Source organism: Stegastes partitus, unplaced genomic scaffold, assembly GCF_000690725.1.
Source record: "Stegastes partitus isolate 25-593 unplaced genomic scaffold, Stegastes_partitus-1.0.2 Scaffold1281, whole genome shotgun sequence".
Lineage (NCBI taxonomy): Eukaryota > Metazoa > Chordata > Actinopteri > Pomacentridae > Stegastes > Stegastes partitus.
In genome coordinates, this window is record NW_007579012.1 from 54,708 (window position 1) to 75,039 (window position 20,332).

At 41.0% G+C, this 20,332-nt stretch overlaps 1 protein-coding gene across 4 annotated transcripts in view; it reads right to left on the minus strand.

Annotated features, from left to right (window-relative positions):
* flna (filamin A, alpha (actin binding protein 280)) overlaps positions 1-20,332 on the minus strand; it is a 66,045-nt gene that overhangs the window by 20,859 nt on the left and 24,854 nt on the right. For all 4 annotated transcript variants that reach the window (XM_008298094.1, XM_008298093.1, XM_008298091.1 and 1 more), the window contains exons 3-18: positions 16,626-16,877; positions 13,549-13,646; positions 11,317-11,464; positions 11,082-11,200; positions 10,922-10,999; positions 9,015-9,177; positions 8,732-8,932; positions 5,289-5,426; positions 3,834-3,960; positions 3,612-3,748; positions 2,581-2,777; positions 1,266-1,379; positions 1,034-1,177; positions 821-944; positions 485-645; positions 310-400 (exon numbers count right to left, since the gene is read on the minus strand). In XM_008298094.1, the coding sequence (XP_008296316.1) occupies positions 310-400; positions 485-645; positions 821-944; positions 1,034-1,177; positions 1,266-1,379; positions 2,581-2,777; positions 3,612-3,748; positions 3,834-3,960; positions 5,289-5,426; positions 8,732-8,932; positions 9,015-9,177; positions 10,922-10,999; positions 11,082-11,200; positions 11,317-11,464; positions 13,549-13,646; positions 16,626-16,877 (2,292 nt within the window). The remainder of the gene's footprint in view (positions 1-309; positions 401-484; positions 646-820; positions 945-1,033; positions 1,178-1,265; positions 1,380-2,580; positions 2,778-3,611; positions 3,749-3,833; positions 3,961-5,288; positions 5,427-8,731; positions 8,933-9,014; positions 9,178-10,921; positions 11,000-11,081; positions 11,201-11,316; positions 11,465-13,548; positions 13,647-16,625; positions 16,878-20,332) is intronic.

Below are 20,332 nucleotides of genomic sequence, written 5' to 3' on the forward strand. Positions count from 1 at the left end.
AATACAACTATGAGGTGTCAGTAGAGGCTTCTGCTCTGTTTAATTCCAGTGCAACTTTTGTGATTAAGCAGCCTTTGATTAAAATAAGCTACTGATGGGAAATATATTTGTATATATGTATTTAAAGATGCTGGTATTAAATAATTAGCTAAAACAAGCAAAAATGCTTATAAATGCTTATTTTTTTCATAATAAAAGCATAAAACTGCAGCTTTGTAAATCAAATTACCATGACTCTTAATTTAGTAATATTATCATTATTCTTTAACTATTATTAATAAATAACAACAACACCAGTAACGTTCTTACCACTGCGGCTCAGTCCTGGTCCCTCTGCCTTGACTTTGCTGGCATCATGAGAAGGATCCACTTTGACCCTGATGGGCGTCATTGGAATGGCCTGAACAACAAACACACGTTACCAAACACAGAATAAACTAAATCCTCAGTCTAACAATACAAACGGCACATGTTTCAGACTCACCTGGTCAGCGAACAGCACCATGATGGTGTAGCTGCCTGCTCCAGGAGGAGTGTATTTGACAGTGAATGTGTCGTTGTCGTTCCTGATGATGTCGAAGTCGATGTCGGCCTCTGCAGGTCCCACCACTCCGGGGGCACACTTGATTCCTATGCTGATGTCACCTAGTGGTGATAAATGGGGTCAATTTGGTGATTTTAAATAAAGATAATGTGCCTTTTAAAGCTGCCGGTGGGTTTTGCGTTTCAGTTGGTGAAAACAATTTGCAGATGTTAAAGCCACCACTTTTATTTGTAGTGCGATTTATTGTGTGTGTAGAGGCGAAGAAGTTTTACGTACCTTGACCAGCCTCTGCGCAGTCGACAGTGAAGTATGTTGGCTCGAAGGCCTTGAGGCCAGTCTTGGCCACTCCAGGTCCGGACACCTTCACCTTGTTTGGGTGACATCCTGCTCCGATGGTCATCTGTGGTGAAAAACACAACGCTTGAGGATACTTCTGTCTGATGAGAACAGGTGAACATGTCCTCCATGAATGTGTCTGTGTGTATTCACCCTGAATGGACTGTCGGGGATGTTGACTCCTCCCCAGGACACCATGACGGTGTGTTTCACAGGTTTACGTGGGGTGTAAGTACAGGTGTATGTGCCATTGCCATTGTCCTTAACCTGGACATCCAAAGGAGTGCCTTCACCGTCCTGCACAGAAAAAAAAATAAAACCTTAAGAGAGAACATCTACATAGACAGTATTTTTCTGGCCGTATGCTGAAACATGCCTCCAGTACCTGAGCTACAATCTTCAGAGGAGCTTTTCCTCCTTGCTTGGCATCAACTGTGAACTCAGTGGGCTTTCCAACAGCCAACCCACTGCTCTGAAGGCCAGGACCATATGCCTTAACCTGGAAGAAACACATTTAAGGTCATTAAAAATAACTATTAAAAGAAGTATTTTTGTTTTGCAAAGTCTTGAACAAAAGTTCCATACACTTATTGAATTTCCCTTCTAAAATTGAATTTCCCTTCTGGGATGAATAAAGTATTTTTCATTTCATTCATTTCATTTCATTGTAAAGACAATCACGGCAGTCTCGAGTTTTTAATGAACTCTTAATTGAAACACGTGTCTTTGCCTCAAAAACAATCATACATTTGGTTCTTTCGTGGATTGATTAAAGGTCTTCTGGACATATGACAAAATCTGCTGAGTCAAAAATATACATACAGCAACTTAAATCATTAGTTTAGACAGCGGTGGTAATCAAATAGTGGCATGACCTCTTGTTGTGAGTATGGACTACAGCTGGTGACTCTTCTGAGCCAATTTAAGCAGGACCCGTGTGATACACTCAGACCCAGCCACTAATTTCCATGTTCTAGAAGCGGCACCTTAAGGCTCGACTGAGGTTTTCTGTTGTTCACATGGGAAAAGAAAAAGCTTTCTAGAGGACAATTCTCTGGTCAGATGACAAAAAGTTAGCTATTTAACTCCAAGAACACCAAACCTACTGCCAAGCACGGTGGTGGCAGCATTATTCTTTGGGGCTGTTTTAGTGAAAGCTAAACTGGTGCGTTACACACAGTAAATGAAGTAATGAAGGAGGAGGATTACCTCCACATTCAGAAGGTTGGGTGTGGGTGCAGTTGTCCAACGAGACAATGACCACACAAACACACATCAAAAATAGTAAAGAAATGGCTAAATCAGGCTTGAATTACGATTTTAGACTAATCTTCCCAAAATAGGGTCTTAAACCGTATCAAGAACTTGTGGACTGTGATAAAGTAAGAAGTAAAATTTAGTTAAACTGCACAAATTCTGTGAAGAGGAGCCAAAGATGCAACCAGAAGCTTGTGGACGGCTACCACAAGAGCCTAGCTGAGGTGAAAATGTTTTTGACACAGCAGATTTTGTCTTATTTCCAGAAGACCTGTAATAAATCTATGAAAATGTTTTTGTTAACAAGATGCATGTGTTTCCATTATTCCATCACAGAACATTAAGAGTTCTAGGTGTCACTGGAAACCCAAGACTGCCGTGATACACATGGTCTTTTCAAGTGTGTGCAAATTGCCTGTACATGTTCCTGGGTGTGTCCATACCTTGTCGGGGTAGAAGTCTTTCCCCGGTGGGTTAACAATCTCAGCCATGAAGGGCGAGTGCTGGATGTCCTCGTTGTTGCAGAGCACATGGACGGCGTACTCTCCAGGCTCTGTGGGCCAGTAGCGCACATCACAGGATCCATCGCCCTTGTCGTCACATTCAATCTTGGCCTGAGATGGACCTTCCACAGAGAAACCTGAACGAGGAAAACACACACACAGTAGTTTCAGAAGAGCTGAAAAGACTTTATCTTTTTTTTTTTTAAAATCACCAAAACTGCACAATTTATCAGAACGAAAAAATGTAAAAAATAGAAAGAATTGATGGATTTTCAGTCAGTCCTTGAACTCATCATGTGTGACTTTCGGTTTCACTGGGAAAAAAACAACCAAATCTATTCAACAAAGGCAGAATATTTAATCGCAATTACTTTACTCCGTCTCATTTAAAAATCAGGCCAAAAAGTGTTTGTTCTAATCACATTCTGTAAAAAATGAAAAAATGTGTACTCTGTAGTGCCGCTGTGGAGATATTTTTGACTAAACTACATTTAACAGTCACGTGACAAAGATTCTGGGACTTTTCGGCTGAACTGCAGGCTGTGTTTAAATACAGTAGATAGGAATAAAACTAATTAAAAATGAAAGCAGTAAAACATCTGTAGTATGTAGAGTCACCATTTTTCTTTCCTGTATGAGGAGCACATATGGACACCTGAAAAAATGTTGCAATTGTTGATTTTCCATGTTTAAAAAATGCAAAATCAAGCAAATTCAACTTCTGTTTTTCCATTTTGTATGATTTATGACACTATAACTTTAACATACTGCACAACAATAGTTTTGAGCTCTCTTTACTTCTAGCCATGGTTGTGCTGTTTCCATAGAGGCTGCAGTTAAGAATGAGGCCACAGTGAGTAAAAATGTGACAAAATGCCCAGAAACTGCTTGAAGGGTTCAGAGAGTTAACTTCACAACAACACAGACTTTGAGGATTATGTTACTCTCTGCAGTCGCTCTGTGGTTCTTACCCAGTGTACCGACGTTGTCTCCAACAGCCTCCACCACAAAGTCAGCAGATTTGCCAACGACGCCTCCCTCCAGCCCTGGACCCCAGGCCCTCACCTTCTGCTGGCCGGCCTCAGCACCAATCTTGACTTCAATGGGACTAAACGGAGCAAAAGTTGATCAGTGACGATGGCGAGTCTCTGCAGTTCAGTTCTAGTATTTGTGTTGCGTGTCCGTTTGTGTACCTGCGGGGGATGTGCTGTCCTCCCCAGGTGATGGTGATGGTGTAAGTTCCAGGTGTGGTGGGGTAATAGTCAAATCCATACACACCGTCCCCGAGGTCTTTCCTCTTACACGGCTCCTCAAGACCCTCTGGAAACACAGTCACACACATCAGGGTCACTTCTTGTGAACCAGTTTTTCTTAATTGCTAGTTCTACAAAGATATGTGACATTCATATATCAAGTATTTTTTAAGAAAACTTTGTCAGGATGGGAAAATGTCCCACTAGAAAAGCCCCACTATGCCAACAGATCTATGTATCTGCTTATATTATGTTGATGTCATGATCTAGTGTTGGGATAGTTTCCAAAGAAATTACACAAAACTACATGACAAGTTTCCTCCAAACCAAGGTTTAGGCCTTCAAAGTGGGGCCAAAAAACTAGAAATATGCCCATATATATATAAAAACATCTTCTCAGTTATATTTGGAGAAGCAAACTATCCCGCAATATTGTAGTGTTTGCGGTCCAACTGGTCATAGCTGCTCAATCAGTTATAAAAGTTCAATGAAAATAAAGTTTTTTCCCTCATTTTTGTGACAAAGTATTTTATATTGAAAAAAGTATTGTTGCCATGTTTTCACAAATGTGGCTTTTCAGGATGTTTTTTGTCATATTTCAGTTCACACACAACCAGAGATTATTTGATCTAGCTTGTCCAGATTGTGAATCAATGACATGATGAAAAATAAAAGTGAAAATTTCAGGCTTTTATGTTGAACAGTTCCTGGGATATTGTTGTTTAGACAGCCTCAAAGTTCAATGTGCAAAAAAAGGTGCTGAAAGTAGGTTGACAGGCAAAAAAAAAACAACTCCAAAAGTATTTTATATCAAGCTGAAATTACCCAAATATCATTATAAATATCCGTATTTTGTGCAATAAAAATTTCAGGCATATTAAAGATGGTCAGCAGAAGTTAGTTTAAAAATTTAGTGATTTGAGATGGATTTTTTTAAAGGCTTTAAATTGGTTGGTGGAGCATTATTTTGCAGAAATCCTGCCCTAGTTAGAGCAGGAACCAGATGCCGTTGGGTGTTCTGAGATCCAGGCACGATCGAGCCTTTGCAGTAGCTGTTTTTAAAAGAGTTTACCTTCCCATGCAAGAACTACTCGAACCTTGCTGCTGAAGACTGAAAGTCTCATTGGCATCCAATTCAAACGGTTCGCCATCCTGACTCCATCTCTTATTGTGTTGTAACACATTACCCATTTATTTAGATGTGTCCTCTGGTCGCTGTGGTTTATCCTGTTTTACGGCTTGCTATTTTAGTTGAGCAGCACTGTGGTTCAATTCTTATAAATAAATTTGCCTTTGGCTAACGTATTCATTAACTGGGTTCATAGTCTTGCAGTATATGAGCCTTCGCCTTAAGTCAAGTTAAAAATCCACACTGCAGTTGGTAGAGGAACTCACTGGGGCCCTTGATGGAGACTTTGAGCTCTCCGGTGCCGGCTCCTTTGGTGTAAACCTTGAAGTCTGCGGTCTCCTTCACCCTCAGGCCCTTCGGCTGCAGACCGCGACCCTTCGCTCTGCAGAGGCTGGGGTTGCACGCTGTGGACGGAGGCGCACAATGAAAGAGTCAGAAGAGGGAGAAGCAGACGCAGCAAACCCAATATTCTGATTCCAACATCATGACCACATGCAAGCTGAGCGGTGGTTTCAGTGGGGAGAAGAGGAATGAGGTGTGGGGTGAATGATGTGACACCGAAACAATTTCCATCCAAACAGTACATCCAGAACGCTCGGGGGCTGCTGGGAAACAGTCAACTATCCTCTCCCTGCTTCCTCGAATCCTACATACCCCTACAGAGCCTCATATCTGCATATCTGATCCTGCAGAGGGGATTTATAGTAAAGGAAGGAAGCCATTAACCGTATCAGTATCCTCACATCTCCTCATTCAAAGTGTATAAAAGAGGAGCTGCTCAGTTTGAGCTGATGTCCTGCTGGAACGGAGACTTGAAAAACCACAAGTATTGAATTTTGTATTTTATTATGTTAGAATATATTTTGATGTTTGGCCTGGATGACTTTGCAGAATCCTTATAACCAATGATGCACCATTAACAATAAAGACACGGCTTGTATTAATAAGATCAATCTAAGGGGAAACAAAAACAATACATTTATTTATTTATTTATTTATTTCTAGGTTAGCTTTGCTTTTAGATGCAGCGAGCTGACACCAAAACATCATTAATTTAGAGACAATAAAGAAATAAAGATGCTTGTAATGCAACATACTGGAAAATAACTTGAATCCCAACTTCCAGACTAAAACACTGGTGGATAAAACAGTTCTCTACTTTATTATTAGAAGCAGGTTGTCACAATATATAGTATACTTTCTATAAAGATGTTGATTAGATGTAGATTAAAACAGGTCGACAAATTCTGGAAAATTTGATTGAATAATTAGACTGTTTGACTTTTACATTTAGAAAGGGGCCACTACTTAATGTATTAGGCGCAGACCTGATGGTCAAACTCCTATAATAAAACATGGTACCGTTAAGCCCCTTAAGGCGAATGTTAAATGTTAAATAGGGCTAAATAAATAAAACTGACTTGATTTAGAAAGCGGGCAACCTGTGAGCTTTTGTTAAAGCGAAGCTATGTCCATTTGAAATAAAGAAATTAACAAATTGTCCCTCTTACAAACTTAAAGTTAAATTTATTAGCACTGAAACACATTTACTCCCCTCAGACATGTGAGAGGTTGTGATGCTACAGCCTGATGTGACCAGCTGCTAATGTGCTTTACACAGATATGGCTGTAGATCTGAGAGTGTGGAATCGATTCTGTGACTTTTCTTTGCTTTCTTTACTTTTTTGGGGCCAAATTGCTGCAAAAAAATGAAGGAGCGCTTTAATGCTTTAGCTACATTTAATGCCTTTCTATTCAATATTAACTAGATATGTAAATTAATAAATGTCCCTATTAACAATGTGACATTATGAAATAAAAGCCTCCTGAAATAAATCTAAATAAATAAATAATAGCTCATCTCTCAGAGAGGGAACTCTGACAGCAATCCCTCCAAATCTGTTATTTTAATCTGTAGAAAACATGAATCATTGTTCCGAAAGCTACAACGAAAGCATGACATGGGGATGCGGCTCTTTGTAAACACGGTCCTTGTGTAAACTCATGACCACCAGTGAGCCAGAAGAAACGAGGCAGCGGTTTCCTGTTCAAACAGACAATGCAGCTTAATGGTGGTTTTCTTCCATCTAAATGGGAGGATAATGTGTTTGTGACTTTCTTAGTGGAGTATTTCCCTCATGAACGTGTCGAAAACTCCTAAAAAGGAGACTAAGGATGTTTGAGTCATTTTTCAGTTTGGAGCTTTACAGTCAGCCCATACACAGAAACACACAGAAACACACAGAAACACACACAAATAAAGTGCATTAGCAGAAGGGAAATTAGTCCAAAGTGAAGACGTGCAATTACGCAAAAACACAGTTACAATGTAAAGGACAAACCCAGTCTGATATGTCCTGTCACAAGGTCAGAGCTGAGTTTGTGTTGTGCGATTGCTAAACTCATTTGTCTTCATCAGAATCTGTCAAAACATTTTGTGCAATAATTAACCCTTTGAACCCAAACAACCTGCTGGCAGGTTTGAACTGCATGTAACCTTTAAAAAAAATGCCAAAATTATGCCATTTATCAAGTCAAAAACTGTAACAACAGAAATGTTTGTTGGATTTTTAACTGTCCTCCCTGTTCATTGGCTAAATTATTCACGTCTAAGCTTAAAATTGGGATAAATCAGCAAAATCACCCTTTACTACATGCCTCGTTTAAAAAAAATGCTAAAAATAAACCCTTTACAGTAACCAGATTGTGTTTTAAAAAAGTAAAAATTCAGGAAAACCAAAAACCTATTAGTGACTCAACTGCAACCAACAGTCACGTAACAAAAATTACGGGGACTTTTCAGTTAAACTACTACCATTTCGATTTTTCCAAGTACTGGTAACACCTGTGGGTACTTAGATAAATATTGTGCATGTTGATTCCAATTATCTTGAATTTTTTAATAATGTGTGGCCAAAGAAATTCAACTTTCTTTTTTTTATTATTATTATTTCTATCTCTCTAATTCCATCTTTGGTTGAGTTGTTTCCATTGAGATGCAGGACTTTATATTGACGTAAAAAATTAGTCTACAGTGAGCAAAAATGTGACGAGGCATATAAAAAAATGCCCAGAAACTGCTTATCGTTCAGAGGGTTTATGTTGTGCATTCTCTCCTTTTTTATTCCCCTATCAAGGTCCTTGTAAATCACTTGTTAGTCTGTTTGAGATGCACATCAGTGTCGTAGCTTTTTGTGGTTGTAACAGAACTTTTGCACAACTCCATTTCCCCATAATTAGTATTAATCCACAAATGAAGGGGAAGCAACTAAATGACAGAGAAGAGAAGGGACAATGAATAATAGAGAGCTGCAAGCTGTAAACGGTTAACAGTTATTTGACTTTTTGTCTCCCCTGACCTGCCGAAACAGCGTCCTGTCTGTGTTCCAGGAGCTCCTGATTTACAAATTAAGCACTGCACAGCGCCCAACCACTCACGCATGCAATCGCAAACACAAAGCAGGTACCCCAGAGAGATCCCAGGAAACAGGAAATGACAGCAGAAGGAAGAGGCAACTCCAAAGAGAGGACAGATACCACCAGGCCTCTGTCAGAGAGAAGAAAGGGACGAAAGCAGCAGGAAAAGACAGACACGAGTGAGGAAATAAAACAGCAGATTGAGCCGATATTTACATATGTTCTCGTCACTGTGGCGATCTTGAATTTAACTTTGGCACACAAACGGTTTTATCTATTCTGCAACTCCTACCTTCTCCCACGTTGACCATGAAGGGACTCTTGCTGATCTGTCCTCCAGCGAAGGTGACGTAGATGGTGTGCTGACCCTCCAGCGTGGGTTTGTAGGTGCACCGGTAGCTGCTGTTGCCTTTGTCCTCGATGGTGCACGTCACTGTGTTCTTCTTGCCAGCGGGGTCCATGATCACCACTTCCACCTCGCCAACGCCGGCACCTGAAAGAAACAGGAGGACGGTAAAATGATTAATTCACCCGGCAAAACATGTAAAACGTCGCTCCTGTCGACGGTGCGTTACCTGCTGTGTAGACGTCGAAGTAGGTGGATTTGTTGGCGATGTTTCCTGCGGGCTCCAGGCCTGGTCCCTGGGCCGTGGCCTTGCTGGAGTCTCCCTGAGCCATGCCGACCTCCACCTCGAAGGGGCTCTTAGAGATGTGCTGCCCTGCAAACAGCACCGTCACCTAAGAACAGAAAGGAGAGATTTAAAAACGGTGTCTGGAGCCCTCTGGTCGCCTTTACAAGGTCTTGAAAATGCATTGAATGCTAATTTTGTGATATTGACTCACAAGTTTTTTTATTCTTTGCTTTATTCAAAAAAGTTTCCTAAAGTCCTTAGAAGGCTTTAAAGTTCTCCGTTTAAAGTCGCCTCTGGATGCAGGCATTGTGTCACTTAAAAAACATTCTGCTTCTTTTAGGGCTTCATAAGCAACACTTCTGAGGAACTCATCTTGCAGGGCGGGGACTTTGTGTGACGTTACTCGTCTTAAGAATCAGTTTGAACATGTATGACTAAATTTGCCCAATATTACAACTTGCCATTGTGTAACATAAAGTAGTTTTATAGAGTTTGAGCCGAGTTGTAGGTGAGCAGGTGTGCTCCAGCTGCAGCAGAGGAGTAAGTGGAGAGAGAGCAGCACGGACTTTATGGATCGTGCAACGGTGTAAAGTTACATCTCAGTCATTTCAAAGCAGGAAGGTATTATTTCTAATGAAAACAGGAGTCTTTAGAGATTAAATCAACAACCAAAGATAGACTGCAGGCTGTTTTTTTGAACTGGGTTTAGCTTTAAAAATACACGTGATGTCACGTGACGTTCTCAACTTGAGGTTAGATTCAAGATTAGGAGCATTTCTCATTCTAGAGTCAAACACCAGGAAATAAAGAAAAGAACGACACAGTGGCATTAAATTTAAGTGCAAAATACTGGATTTGTGCTTTAGCATCACTGTTTAAAGAAAGTGAAAGTGTGCGTCTGTTGGAAAAGTGAAAGCGGGAAGAGGTTTATGAATGGAGGAACAGAAGTAAAAATACTTTTGATTACGGTAAACACTGCCGCAGACAGGAGGTGGTTTGTTCTTCAACCATCCTCCTGCAGCAAAATCGTTGTTTATTAAACAAATAATGCAATTTATCGTGATTCTCTGGTTTATAAATGTAGTCTTTGGAACTGGATAATAACCAGAGATTAGTCTGACTGGTCTATCGCAGGTTGAACACTGTCGAAATGCAGTGAATCTATTTTTCTAGCCAGTAAAATTAATCTAATATATATTTTTGGAATGATTTTTTATTTTTTTTCCCTCACATGCCTTCAACTCCTGTCTCTGACTCTGACATCCAGCTGGGGTGGAAGAAGTATTCAGATTCCTTTACTTAACCCCTTAAACCCTAGGTGATTATTATTATCATTTTTTTTAAATTTCCACCAAAGCATCCTAAAATTACACCAACAGCTCCACAGCTGCAAGCCAAACTGTATGTCTGTGGGCTTTACGGATCTAAAACACACGGCAGAAATTTGAAAAACAATAAATCGTCTCATTTTTATCACTAAACCAGAGCGAGTTTAGAAAAAGCCCGTCCAAAATGGAATAGTTACGTAGAACCAATTAAAATTCTAACTTAGGAAAACTACTTGAAATACATCTGAACCGATGCTACATCTATTTTAGTCACTGGGCAGCTTTTGATTTTAGCTATTCGGAGTTGTGTTTTGATAAAAGCAACATAAACCACAAAGTGAAAATACCCCAAAGCCAAAGTGAAATCGCAATTCTACTTAAGTTAAAACTGAAGTATCAGTTCTGCTACATGACGAGTAACTCCGGTTGTCAAAATAGGAGTACTCAGGCAAACTAAACATCGCAAAACTGTACTTGAACAAATGCACTCTGTCACTTGCATCCAGCGTGTCCTCAGCTCACCTTGTGCATGCCTGTAACTTTCGGGATGTAGAAGACAGAGTAGGTGCGGTTCTTATCGTTGTTGGCCGTCACTTTAGCCTGGAAGCGATTTGGACAAAGTTAACAAAAACAGTAAAACACAATAACTCAGAAAGACTAAACACGTCAAAACTCGGCAAACCTCCTCTCGGTGTCCGGCGGGATCCTCCACGTACACCAGCACCTCTCCCATCCCTGCGCTGATGGTCTCCACGGTGAACACAGCCTTCTTCATCACAACGTTACCGACCGGCTCAACACCTTCAGGGAGGAGAGTTGGGAAAGTCCATTAAAACAAATGTCTGGGTCTGGAAACATGTAAATCCTCGCTGCTCTATACTGATGCATTTGTGTTTAGCTGCAGATGTGTTTTGTACCCGGTCCGTAGGCTCGGGCCTTCTTGGGGTTGAGTTTGGGTCGGAGAGGTGCGCCAGGCTTCAGTTTGGCCTTCGGGAACTGGGACAGGTAGGTCATGACTGAATGCTCATCCACATTGGGGTCAACGATCTCCTCGGGGGTTATCACCTGGGAGACAAGAAGAAAAATGTTTTCCAAATGAGAGCGCAGTTTGATTTTTTTTTTCCCCCCCTTGCTAGCATACTCGCAGCTAAAAGAGAAGAGAGGCTACAGCTGCACAGCCTGGAGGAGTGCTTAATTAGTCGCCATGGAGACTATTACCCACAATAATCAACTGAGTCATGGTGTGATTTAGAGATCAAAACCACACACCAGCCTCTTCCTCGGCTTAGAAAGTACCTGAGACAGACTGTCGTGCAAACCGGCAGGCAGCCACCCCTACAGACACGCTCGCTGTTTGATTTCACAGACCACAGAGACAGCAGGGGAACGGACAGAGCCAGTTTCTTAGCAGAAGCAGACCTGAAGCAGCGGAAACAGCAGCAACCACAGAGAACAACTGCCAGCACGCTATGTTGTGCCAACCATGCCAACACAACACTGTCAGACAGGCGGCAGAGCTACACAACTCAGAGTAAAACCGAATCCAGTGAAAAAAAATCTCCCCGTCAAAAGAGTAAAAGTTTCACTCTGGTTAAACATTGACGGGAATGAAATGTTAAGATTCTCTACAGGACTCAGGTCTAGCATGTACAAGTTTGATAGTCTGGTCACTTTACAACAAAAAAAAAATAAGCAAATAAGCAGGTGGTGGTGGCTCAGTGGTTAAGGCTTTGGGCTACTGATCAGAAGGTCGGCCAGCTGCCACAGTTGGGCCTTTAAACCTTTAACCCCGTCCGCTCCAGGTTCCCAACAAGCTTCAACATGCAAAAAAGACAATTTCAGGTATGGAAAGTCAGCCTATGAAAAAAAAAAGCTTGTTGTCTCAATAAGTGGATGGTAGCTTTTACACTGAGATAAACATGAACCTAGTCGTATGTCTATGTCCATCGTCTCCATTAAGACTTCATCCAATCCTATTACCTTCAGGGAAAGCGAAACACAATTATAGGTAACTGATGCTGCTTCTCCATCAATATCTCATGGGGTTTGTCCACACCATCAACTTATGAACCGTCCGTCCACTTATTGTACATACATGTTTCAAAAGACAGAAGTCACATTTCTGTCATGACCCAGAGTAAACCTCATCCCTGGTGTTTAAAGCATGGATTCATTGGCTTGTAAGTTTTAGAACTGTTAACCAGCTAATGACTTATAACATTTACTAATGAAAACAATAAACCATGTCTCCTACTTGTAACTAAGTGAATTTGGTAATATGACATTTTAGTTTTTCAATACAGTACAGAAAATAAGTTAGAACAAAATGAAGTTAAAACATCTTCTGGGCTTTCAAAAAAGAAAAATCTGTCCCTTATTGTGGTCTTACGTCACAAATGTTCTATTTGCTGTATTGGAATTTTTGGGTTGGACTCCTAGGAGCAGCCCTGCTCCTCGTATTAAAGAACAAGCCGGTATGAAAGGAAAGGTCTGGCGATTTTCTTTATTTCTCTGTCTCTACAACAAATTCCATGAAAATGACCAAAATAAAACCCTGCCGAGAGCATCAAATACATATTAATCAACAGATGCGCTGTTTCCACATGTCGGATTAATATTTTCCAAAAGCTAAGGATGTTCAGCTGCAGGAAAGATTCATGAGGGGGAAAATATTAAGCAGTAGTAGTCCAGCAAGTTCAGTCCCCAGCAGGTCTGGATAAATATGTGGATGAGAGGTTTTTGTGGAGTAGCTCCTAACCCTTAAAGCAGACCCTACTTAGCTTCTATTTTTCTCTAAATGGGATCAAATTGTCCAAAATGAACATCCTGGTGTATTGGAGGAAACTTTAAACTAGCAATTAAGTCCATTAACTACTTAGGAAAACATTAACTGAAGTAATAAATCAAGTGAGACGTTGGCTCATTTTCTCATAGGCTTCTATACAATTTGACTTCTTTGTGCGACCAGAGGAGTCGCCCCCTGCTGGCAGTTAGACAGAATGCAGGTGTGAATCACATCTGCACTGCCGTCAGTTTTCAGCACTCGAGGCTACATCTGTTTTTAACTTACAGTCTATGTGAAAAAAAAACAGTTCTTCTTATGAATTTAACTTGATTTGAGGAAGCCTGTGTTAATTCTTATTTTTTACCTGTGGGATTCCCAGCCAGTCGTCGGCTTGCTGCATGGCCTCACGTGCATTGTCCACTGGTTTGGTCTGATCCCACTGATCCCAGTCAGGACACAAACCTGCACCAAAGAGAGGAGATCAACTGGGTTAGGAAGCAGTAGGCCAATAACTCATCGTTTTCATCATATCACGACAAAATAAGATTAGAATTTAAGTAATATGACACACGATTCTATTTTGCAAATGTAAAATGTATTGATTGTACTTAAAGCTGACTCCAAAGTGCTTTTACCAGAGAGTTAACTCTCTGAATCCTCAAACCTGTTGGCGGTTTTGAAAGGTTTTTAAATAAAAATTACCAAAATCACACCATTTATCAGAGTCAGAAACTGTAAAAACTAAAAAAAACATTGTTACATTTTTATTTTTCCGACAGTCTTTGAACTAATCATGAGGGGTTTTCAGTTTCATCTAGAAAAAAAACAACCAAATATTAGCCTAAAATTAAGATATTTCATCAAAATTATGTTATTCTAAATGTCTTATTTAAAAATTTGCCAAAAATAAACTATTTGCTCTAACTAGAATCTATATATTTAAAAAATAAATTCAGCAGAATTGCAGGCTGTGTTAACACAGAGCAGAAAGAAGACAAGTCTGGAAATACGTAAAATTTAAGTCGCAAAATGTGCACAGTATGTACATTTTTCTCCCCAGTATTAGTATCTGTGGGCACTTGTAAAAACGTTGTGTATGCCGATTCCAGGTTTTCTCCATTTTTGCACAGTCAATAATCATGCACAACAATGCACAGACAACAAGTGTGTCCTACTGCAGAGAAGACATTTTTGAGTTCTGTCTTCTTCTACTAATAGTTGTGCTGTTACCATATAGATGAAGGATTTTATATTGTGCTCAGAAACTGCTTGGAGCTCAGAGGGTTCAGCATTATAAAGACTTTTATGGATTACCGCGCAACAAGAGAAAGGCGATATTCCATCATAGGTGTGTCAGTGAGTGGAGCGCCATTTGTCTGAAACCGGAAAATGTTATTTTTGTCACATTAGTGGACGTTTAATGTGAGCCTCATTTTACAAAGACAGCGAGAGCTTCTTGTGTTATGGCCAATCTGTTTAATTATGACCAACATGTTCCAGCCTTGATGGCGTCCAGCAGATAAGGAAAAAATGAAAAACATGCCTAATCTTTATTCCAAGGTGAATCTGCAGCAGTAGGTGTAGGATCATTTGTGCATCTCTGTGGTCAGTCAAGATGTCTGCCCTTGACACTATCTATGAGTGAAGCTCTTCATTGTGACGTACAAAGTGCATCCTGACAATTTGTCGGTGTCAGCGTTTAGTTTCTTGTTTATAACCAACTCTCAGTTCTGAGGGTTGTTATTTTTGGACACTGTTGGAAATCTTTTGGCTGGAGCAAAGTGGAGAGCTTTTGTTGAAGGCTTATCTGCAGCTCGAGGCTGCTGGTGATCCACAGGTATGCCAAACATCCTGAGCATGTAAACAGAAACCTCCTTTATTCCCTCACCTACATCCCTCCTCCTCACTGCCGACTCCTCGTCTCCCGCCCTGCTCCTCCTCACTGCCCACTTTCCTAATTTAACAGGACCATAACGGGAAGACTCACCCCTGCACTCAGGTTTTACTCACTCAGATGAGAACTACGCACTCAGCTGACCTCAGAGCTGCAGCTGTCGATCACTGTTGTAAGCAGGGCTGCTGCGATTTGTCGGCAAAACAAATGGAAACGCATCGGGATGAATATTTTTTAACCATGCAGGTTTATTTTTTTCCCTTCAATTCAATGGTATAAATCTGTTTTCTTTCAGTATCACGACTACATTTTTGGTTTCTGGTCAGCTCAACGGTTTTAGATAACGGCAGCTCGGACCCAAAGCTTCCAAGGAATGGGAGCATGTCAAATAATCACAGAACAAAAAAATGTGGTTTGTAAACTGTGCAGAGTTTCGATGGCATACCAACGAGCGAGTACCTGAAGACAAGTCACCATTCTGTAGCCCTTTCCATCCGTTTGCTTCTCTCCTGTTCTCTGTGCTCACATCAACTACATTTTAATGCAGCTTAATTCCCAATGAACTTGTATATTTATAGTTTTTTTGCTGTTTCTGTTGTCAGACATCAGAACGGGTGTGAAACTGAGACTGAAATGCAGCTGATTAAGTCTACATGTTCACCTGCAGTCGCTTCCAAAGTGCTGCTCTTCACCGCTAAAATCCTGGTTTATAACCCAAAAAGTATACGAGTTAAAGTGGGCTGCGGTTATTTTTTTTAAATAGAGCTCAAGTAGAAAGGGAGTTGCTTTAGCTGTAAAATAGCCACTGTGTCCACGTTGCAATTTGGTAAATATAAAGACCAAACTTTCTTTCTTAAGGTCTTTAATCGACACTGATTTCTTCCTTTCTCCTCTTTATTATTATTTATTGTTAGCATGTTGGATTTGCCAGTTTAACCCTACAGTTTTGCACTTTAAACCTTTTAATATGAACATTGTTTTCCAGTTCATACAGTGCTGCATTACACAGTTTTTCAATAGAAAACGAGTCCTTAGTGGTCGCTCTTGTTGTGTGCAGACAGCTATGGTTCTACAAGAGCCAAGTCAAACAAAACACAGCTAGAGGAAATAGCAATATCAGCTGATTATTTGGTGTGTGTTGATCCTCTTTGTTCCAGATTGAAATATAACCTCAAATTTATCTCAGCAGGTCAAACACAGATATTATGGTCGGTGCACAGAATTCAAGGTGACACAGTTGCTGAAATGCTCCAGTTGCGGTTTTGCTGCATCTCTTTCACAGAGGTTAAAATTAGCTGACAGCATTAGCGTTGTGCTCGTCAGATAGCTTGAAACTCGAACACCTTGCTATTGTGTAAGTGTTGCAAGGACTTGGAACAACAACTTATCTCATGACTTTCGTGTGAGAGATCAAAAAGCAGCCTTAATGCTGCTGAGGTAAGTGTTTTTGATTCAGCTGGTGTTTACTTCTGGCTGTGGGCTAAACACATGCAGATCGAACTTCAAGATGCAGGATCATGAAGATGTTACCAGAAACCTTTCCTCACCTGGAGCACAGCTGTCGACCAGGGCACCCAGGGCCCGGCCGGTCTGCCAGTCCCTGTTGAAGTTTGTGATGGGCAGCTCGGGCAGCTTGTTCTGGATCCATCCCAGCAGCCTCTGCTTGGGCGTCTTCTGCTTGCCGTCATCCCCCTCTTCATCCTCGTCCCACATGGGCATGGAGATGGAGTAGTGCAGGATCAAGGTCCAGATCAGACCCAGGATCAGCTTCAGGTTCCCATCCACGATGGCTTTAGAGTCTGTAGAGGGACAGATTTAAGGTCATGTTAACATCTATCTAAAACACAAAGCGAAGATGGGTTCCTATTGTTTAGACATGGTGTAGTTCTCTGAAAAAAACAGAGGCTGGTTGTCCAGTCATGCATCGACAGAGGGACGTTAATTTGAGAATTTCCAGAGCCCTCCTTTAATTTACTATCAGGTCAAAACATCCATAAAGCCAGTAGAGGAGCTGACTGGAGGAAGCTCCTCAGCTCTCGTTTGATCTTTGGTCAGAACTGAGGATGTTTAATGATGTGTGCAACAAATTCCACATTTCCCTCAGGAGCGCCTCTGCTATCTAACGTATGGCTCTGCTTTTTTTGGGTTTATTTTTTTTTTAAAAAGGAGCTGGATGCATACCGAGAAATCATCGACCATGATCTGGTCTGAGCAGAGATAGCGCTTGTTTGTTGACTTTGTGGTACTTTTTTGGCATTTTGCTCTGATTTGCATCTGGCTTCAGACCACATTACAGAGCAGGCAGCTCACTGACAGAAGGTGTTAAATGGCTTTAACATTTAAACCTTGTGCATTTCATTTCAACCTGTTTATGTCCCCAAGTGCCCAAAATCACTCACAAAATAAGAATAGTAAAGCAGATGAAAGCTTGATTTACAAAACTCTCTCCCTAGGCAGAGGTAATTTCATTTCTTACATAGACTAAATCTGGGAGTGTCCTGAGGGATTATGGCTGTTTTCAAATTACTCTGCTGTTTTCTGTGCTTTTGATTGATCCTTTTGCCTTCTTCCTTTTTTTCCCCACTTCTTGTCAATCTGAATCCTTATACATTTCATCTAATTTTGTTCCCACTCGTTTATTAAGATTTTTTCTTAACCCCAAACCCACAAAACCAAAGACACTATAAACAGAAAAGAAGCCGGATTATCAACTTCCGATTTTTCCATGAGCTACTCATCTATAACATAATGTTTTGTTGGGAAAAATGAACCAAATCTATACTTAAAATTGCAATATTTCATCAAATTATTGACATTTTTTTGTATTAATATGCTGTCTGCTCCAACTAGATTCTGTAAAAAGCAAAAATGCAAACTCAGCTCAAACCAACAGTCACACAACAAAAGTTTAGTGACATTTTGGCTCAACTGCAGGCTGTGTTTACACAGAGCAAATGGAAATGAATTAAAAATACAAGTAGTGAAATATTTTTACCAATATTGGCTAGACTTGTGGTGAGTCCACATACTCCAGATATTTTACTACTTGCATTTTTCATTTGTTTCCACGAGTTTTTTTATTTTTATTTCAACCTTTATTTAACCAGACGAAAGACCCATTGAGATCGAAACCTCTTTCACAAGGGTGACCGGGCCAAGAAAGGGCAGCAGCACACAAATAAACACAACAAAACAATCACAAACCTTTTAACCTACTCTGCATAAACGTCGCCTACAGTTCAGGTGAAAAGTCAAGTGACTGTTGGCCACTGCTAAGTCACAGAATGAATTTTTTTGTTTTATACAGATCTGATTAGTGCACACAGTTTCTTGGGGGGCTCATTTTTAAATTAGACATGTGCAATAAAGAGATGTTGAGGAAATAATACTATTCTAAACTTAGATTTGGTTATGTTTCCCAATGAAACACAGCACTACAGATTAGTACTTAAAGGACCGCCAGAAAGACCTCATAAATCTCTTTGCTTTCACACATTCTGGATCTGATAAACGGTGTAATTTTGGCGATATTGTGAAGACAACATGCCTTTTAACACCCAGGGGGTTCAGTGGGTTCAACACACCAACCTATACTGTGACAGAATGACACAACAGCACAGCTACTCCCAAACTTGCTTCCTCAAAATTACATTTGAGGCATTTTTTTTTCTGCTTTCAAGTCTGGACCACGCGCACCGCTGCAAGCAGAGGAGAAAGTGATGCAACCAGAAGCTAGTCCGGGCATGAGGACACACTCCGCCTCTCGTAAATACGGCAGCGCTCGCGCACACGTTGCACAAGAAGCAGTTGATCAGAAGGGATGATTGCTCAGGTCCAGTCTTGAGGAAAGGGTGGAGCGGAGCCTCCCAGTGATGTGATCAGGAACATAGTTAAGAAGGGAAAACAGGGATAAAGTTCTGGTTCATGTCAGGATCTGAGGCTCTGTGCTGATGGCTATCAAGGGTGTACCACTGGGCCTCTGTGGGTTTTCTGCAGGGTGTCTGGAAAGTGACATTTTACGGCAGAAATGCATGTCGGACTTTTCGACGGCCTAATCAGGGCTTCAGAGGGCAGAGAAATAACACAATATATCATTTGGACAGAAAAATCAGTCTATTTTGAGTCATCGTCAGCTTAGTTTTCTCTTGTTATTTTTGTCTAGACTGGAATAATTTTCTGTAGCAGCAGCAGCTCAACCTCAGCAACAATAAGGCCTCAAGTTATCCTTTTTTTTTCTCCCCCCGTAGATGTTTTTACATAAGAGCGCTGGGGCTGCAGTTGGGGGGACTGGGGCTACTGAAAAGAATATTTAAAGCCTGCTGGAGGAGGGTCTGAAAGCTGTTTGGCCAAGAGTTTGAGGACAGGGTCGAGATGGATGGGGGTCTAAACCTTAAAAAAAAAAAAAAAAAAAAGTGGGGGAGGATTAAAATGAGGAGCAGAGCAGCGAACCGGTCTGGAAACAAAGCAAATCCAATGCACACAAAAACATACCAGACGGCTTTAAATTAGAGGTGTCGTTTGCCTACACGCAGAGCTACATCCTGGATATCTGTCGAGTCTGAACACAAACACGGCGATAAAGCAAAGCGGGGTCGTCGTCATAGCAACCAAGTGGCAACTCGGTTCACGCAGGAATTGTTGAAAAAAAAAAAAAAGACATAGTTTTGGACCAAGAGACAGCAGAGAGGAGAAAGAACACGGAAATGTTGCCCGAGGACAGAGATAAAACTAACAGTTATAAATCGTCATTTGTACCGATAGGAGGGTTTTAAATGGGGCGCACAGGTCGGTACTTGCAGGCAGGAATGCAGATCAGCTAAAGCAGGGGTGTGTCACATAGCGGCCTGTCAGCCACCGCAGCACAAAGACACTCAAACGAGATCAGAACCGGAGCAGAAGAAGATCATTTGTTGTGTTTTTCAGCGGAATAAATAATCTTTTATATAAAGTCAACAGCGGTGTTAAACTGCTACCATAAGTAGTAATTTTCTTGAACTTTCACTGTCGAAGCGAGTTTCCCTTCCCAGTGAGGATGTAAATTTGCTCTTACTTTCTGATAAAGTATGTGTGTATATATATATATATGTGTGTGTGTGTGTGTGTGTGTGTACAGTATTTGATTCATGCTTCTCGCACACAAAAGCCACTAAACATGCAAGGAATCTGCCAGCATTCCCGGAAAGACCACACCGATCCGAGCCTGACGGAGCCCATATACGGACACAGACCGCCGCCGCCGCTGCCGACTCCCCCC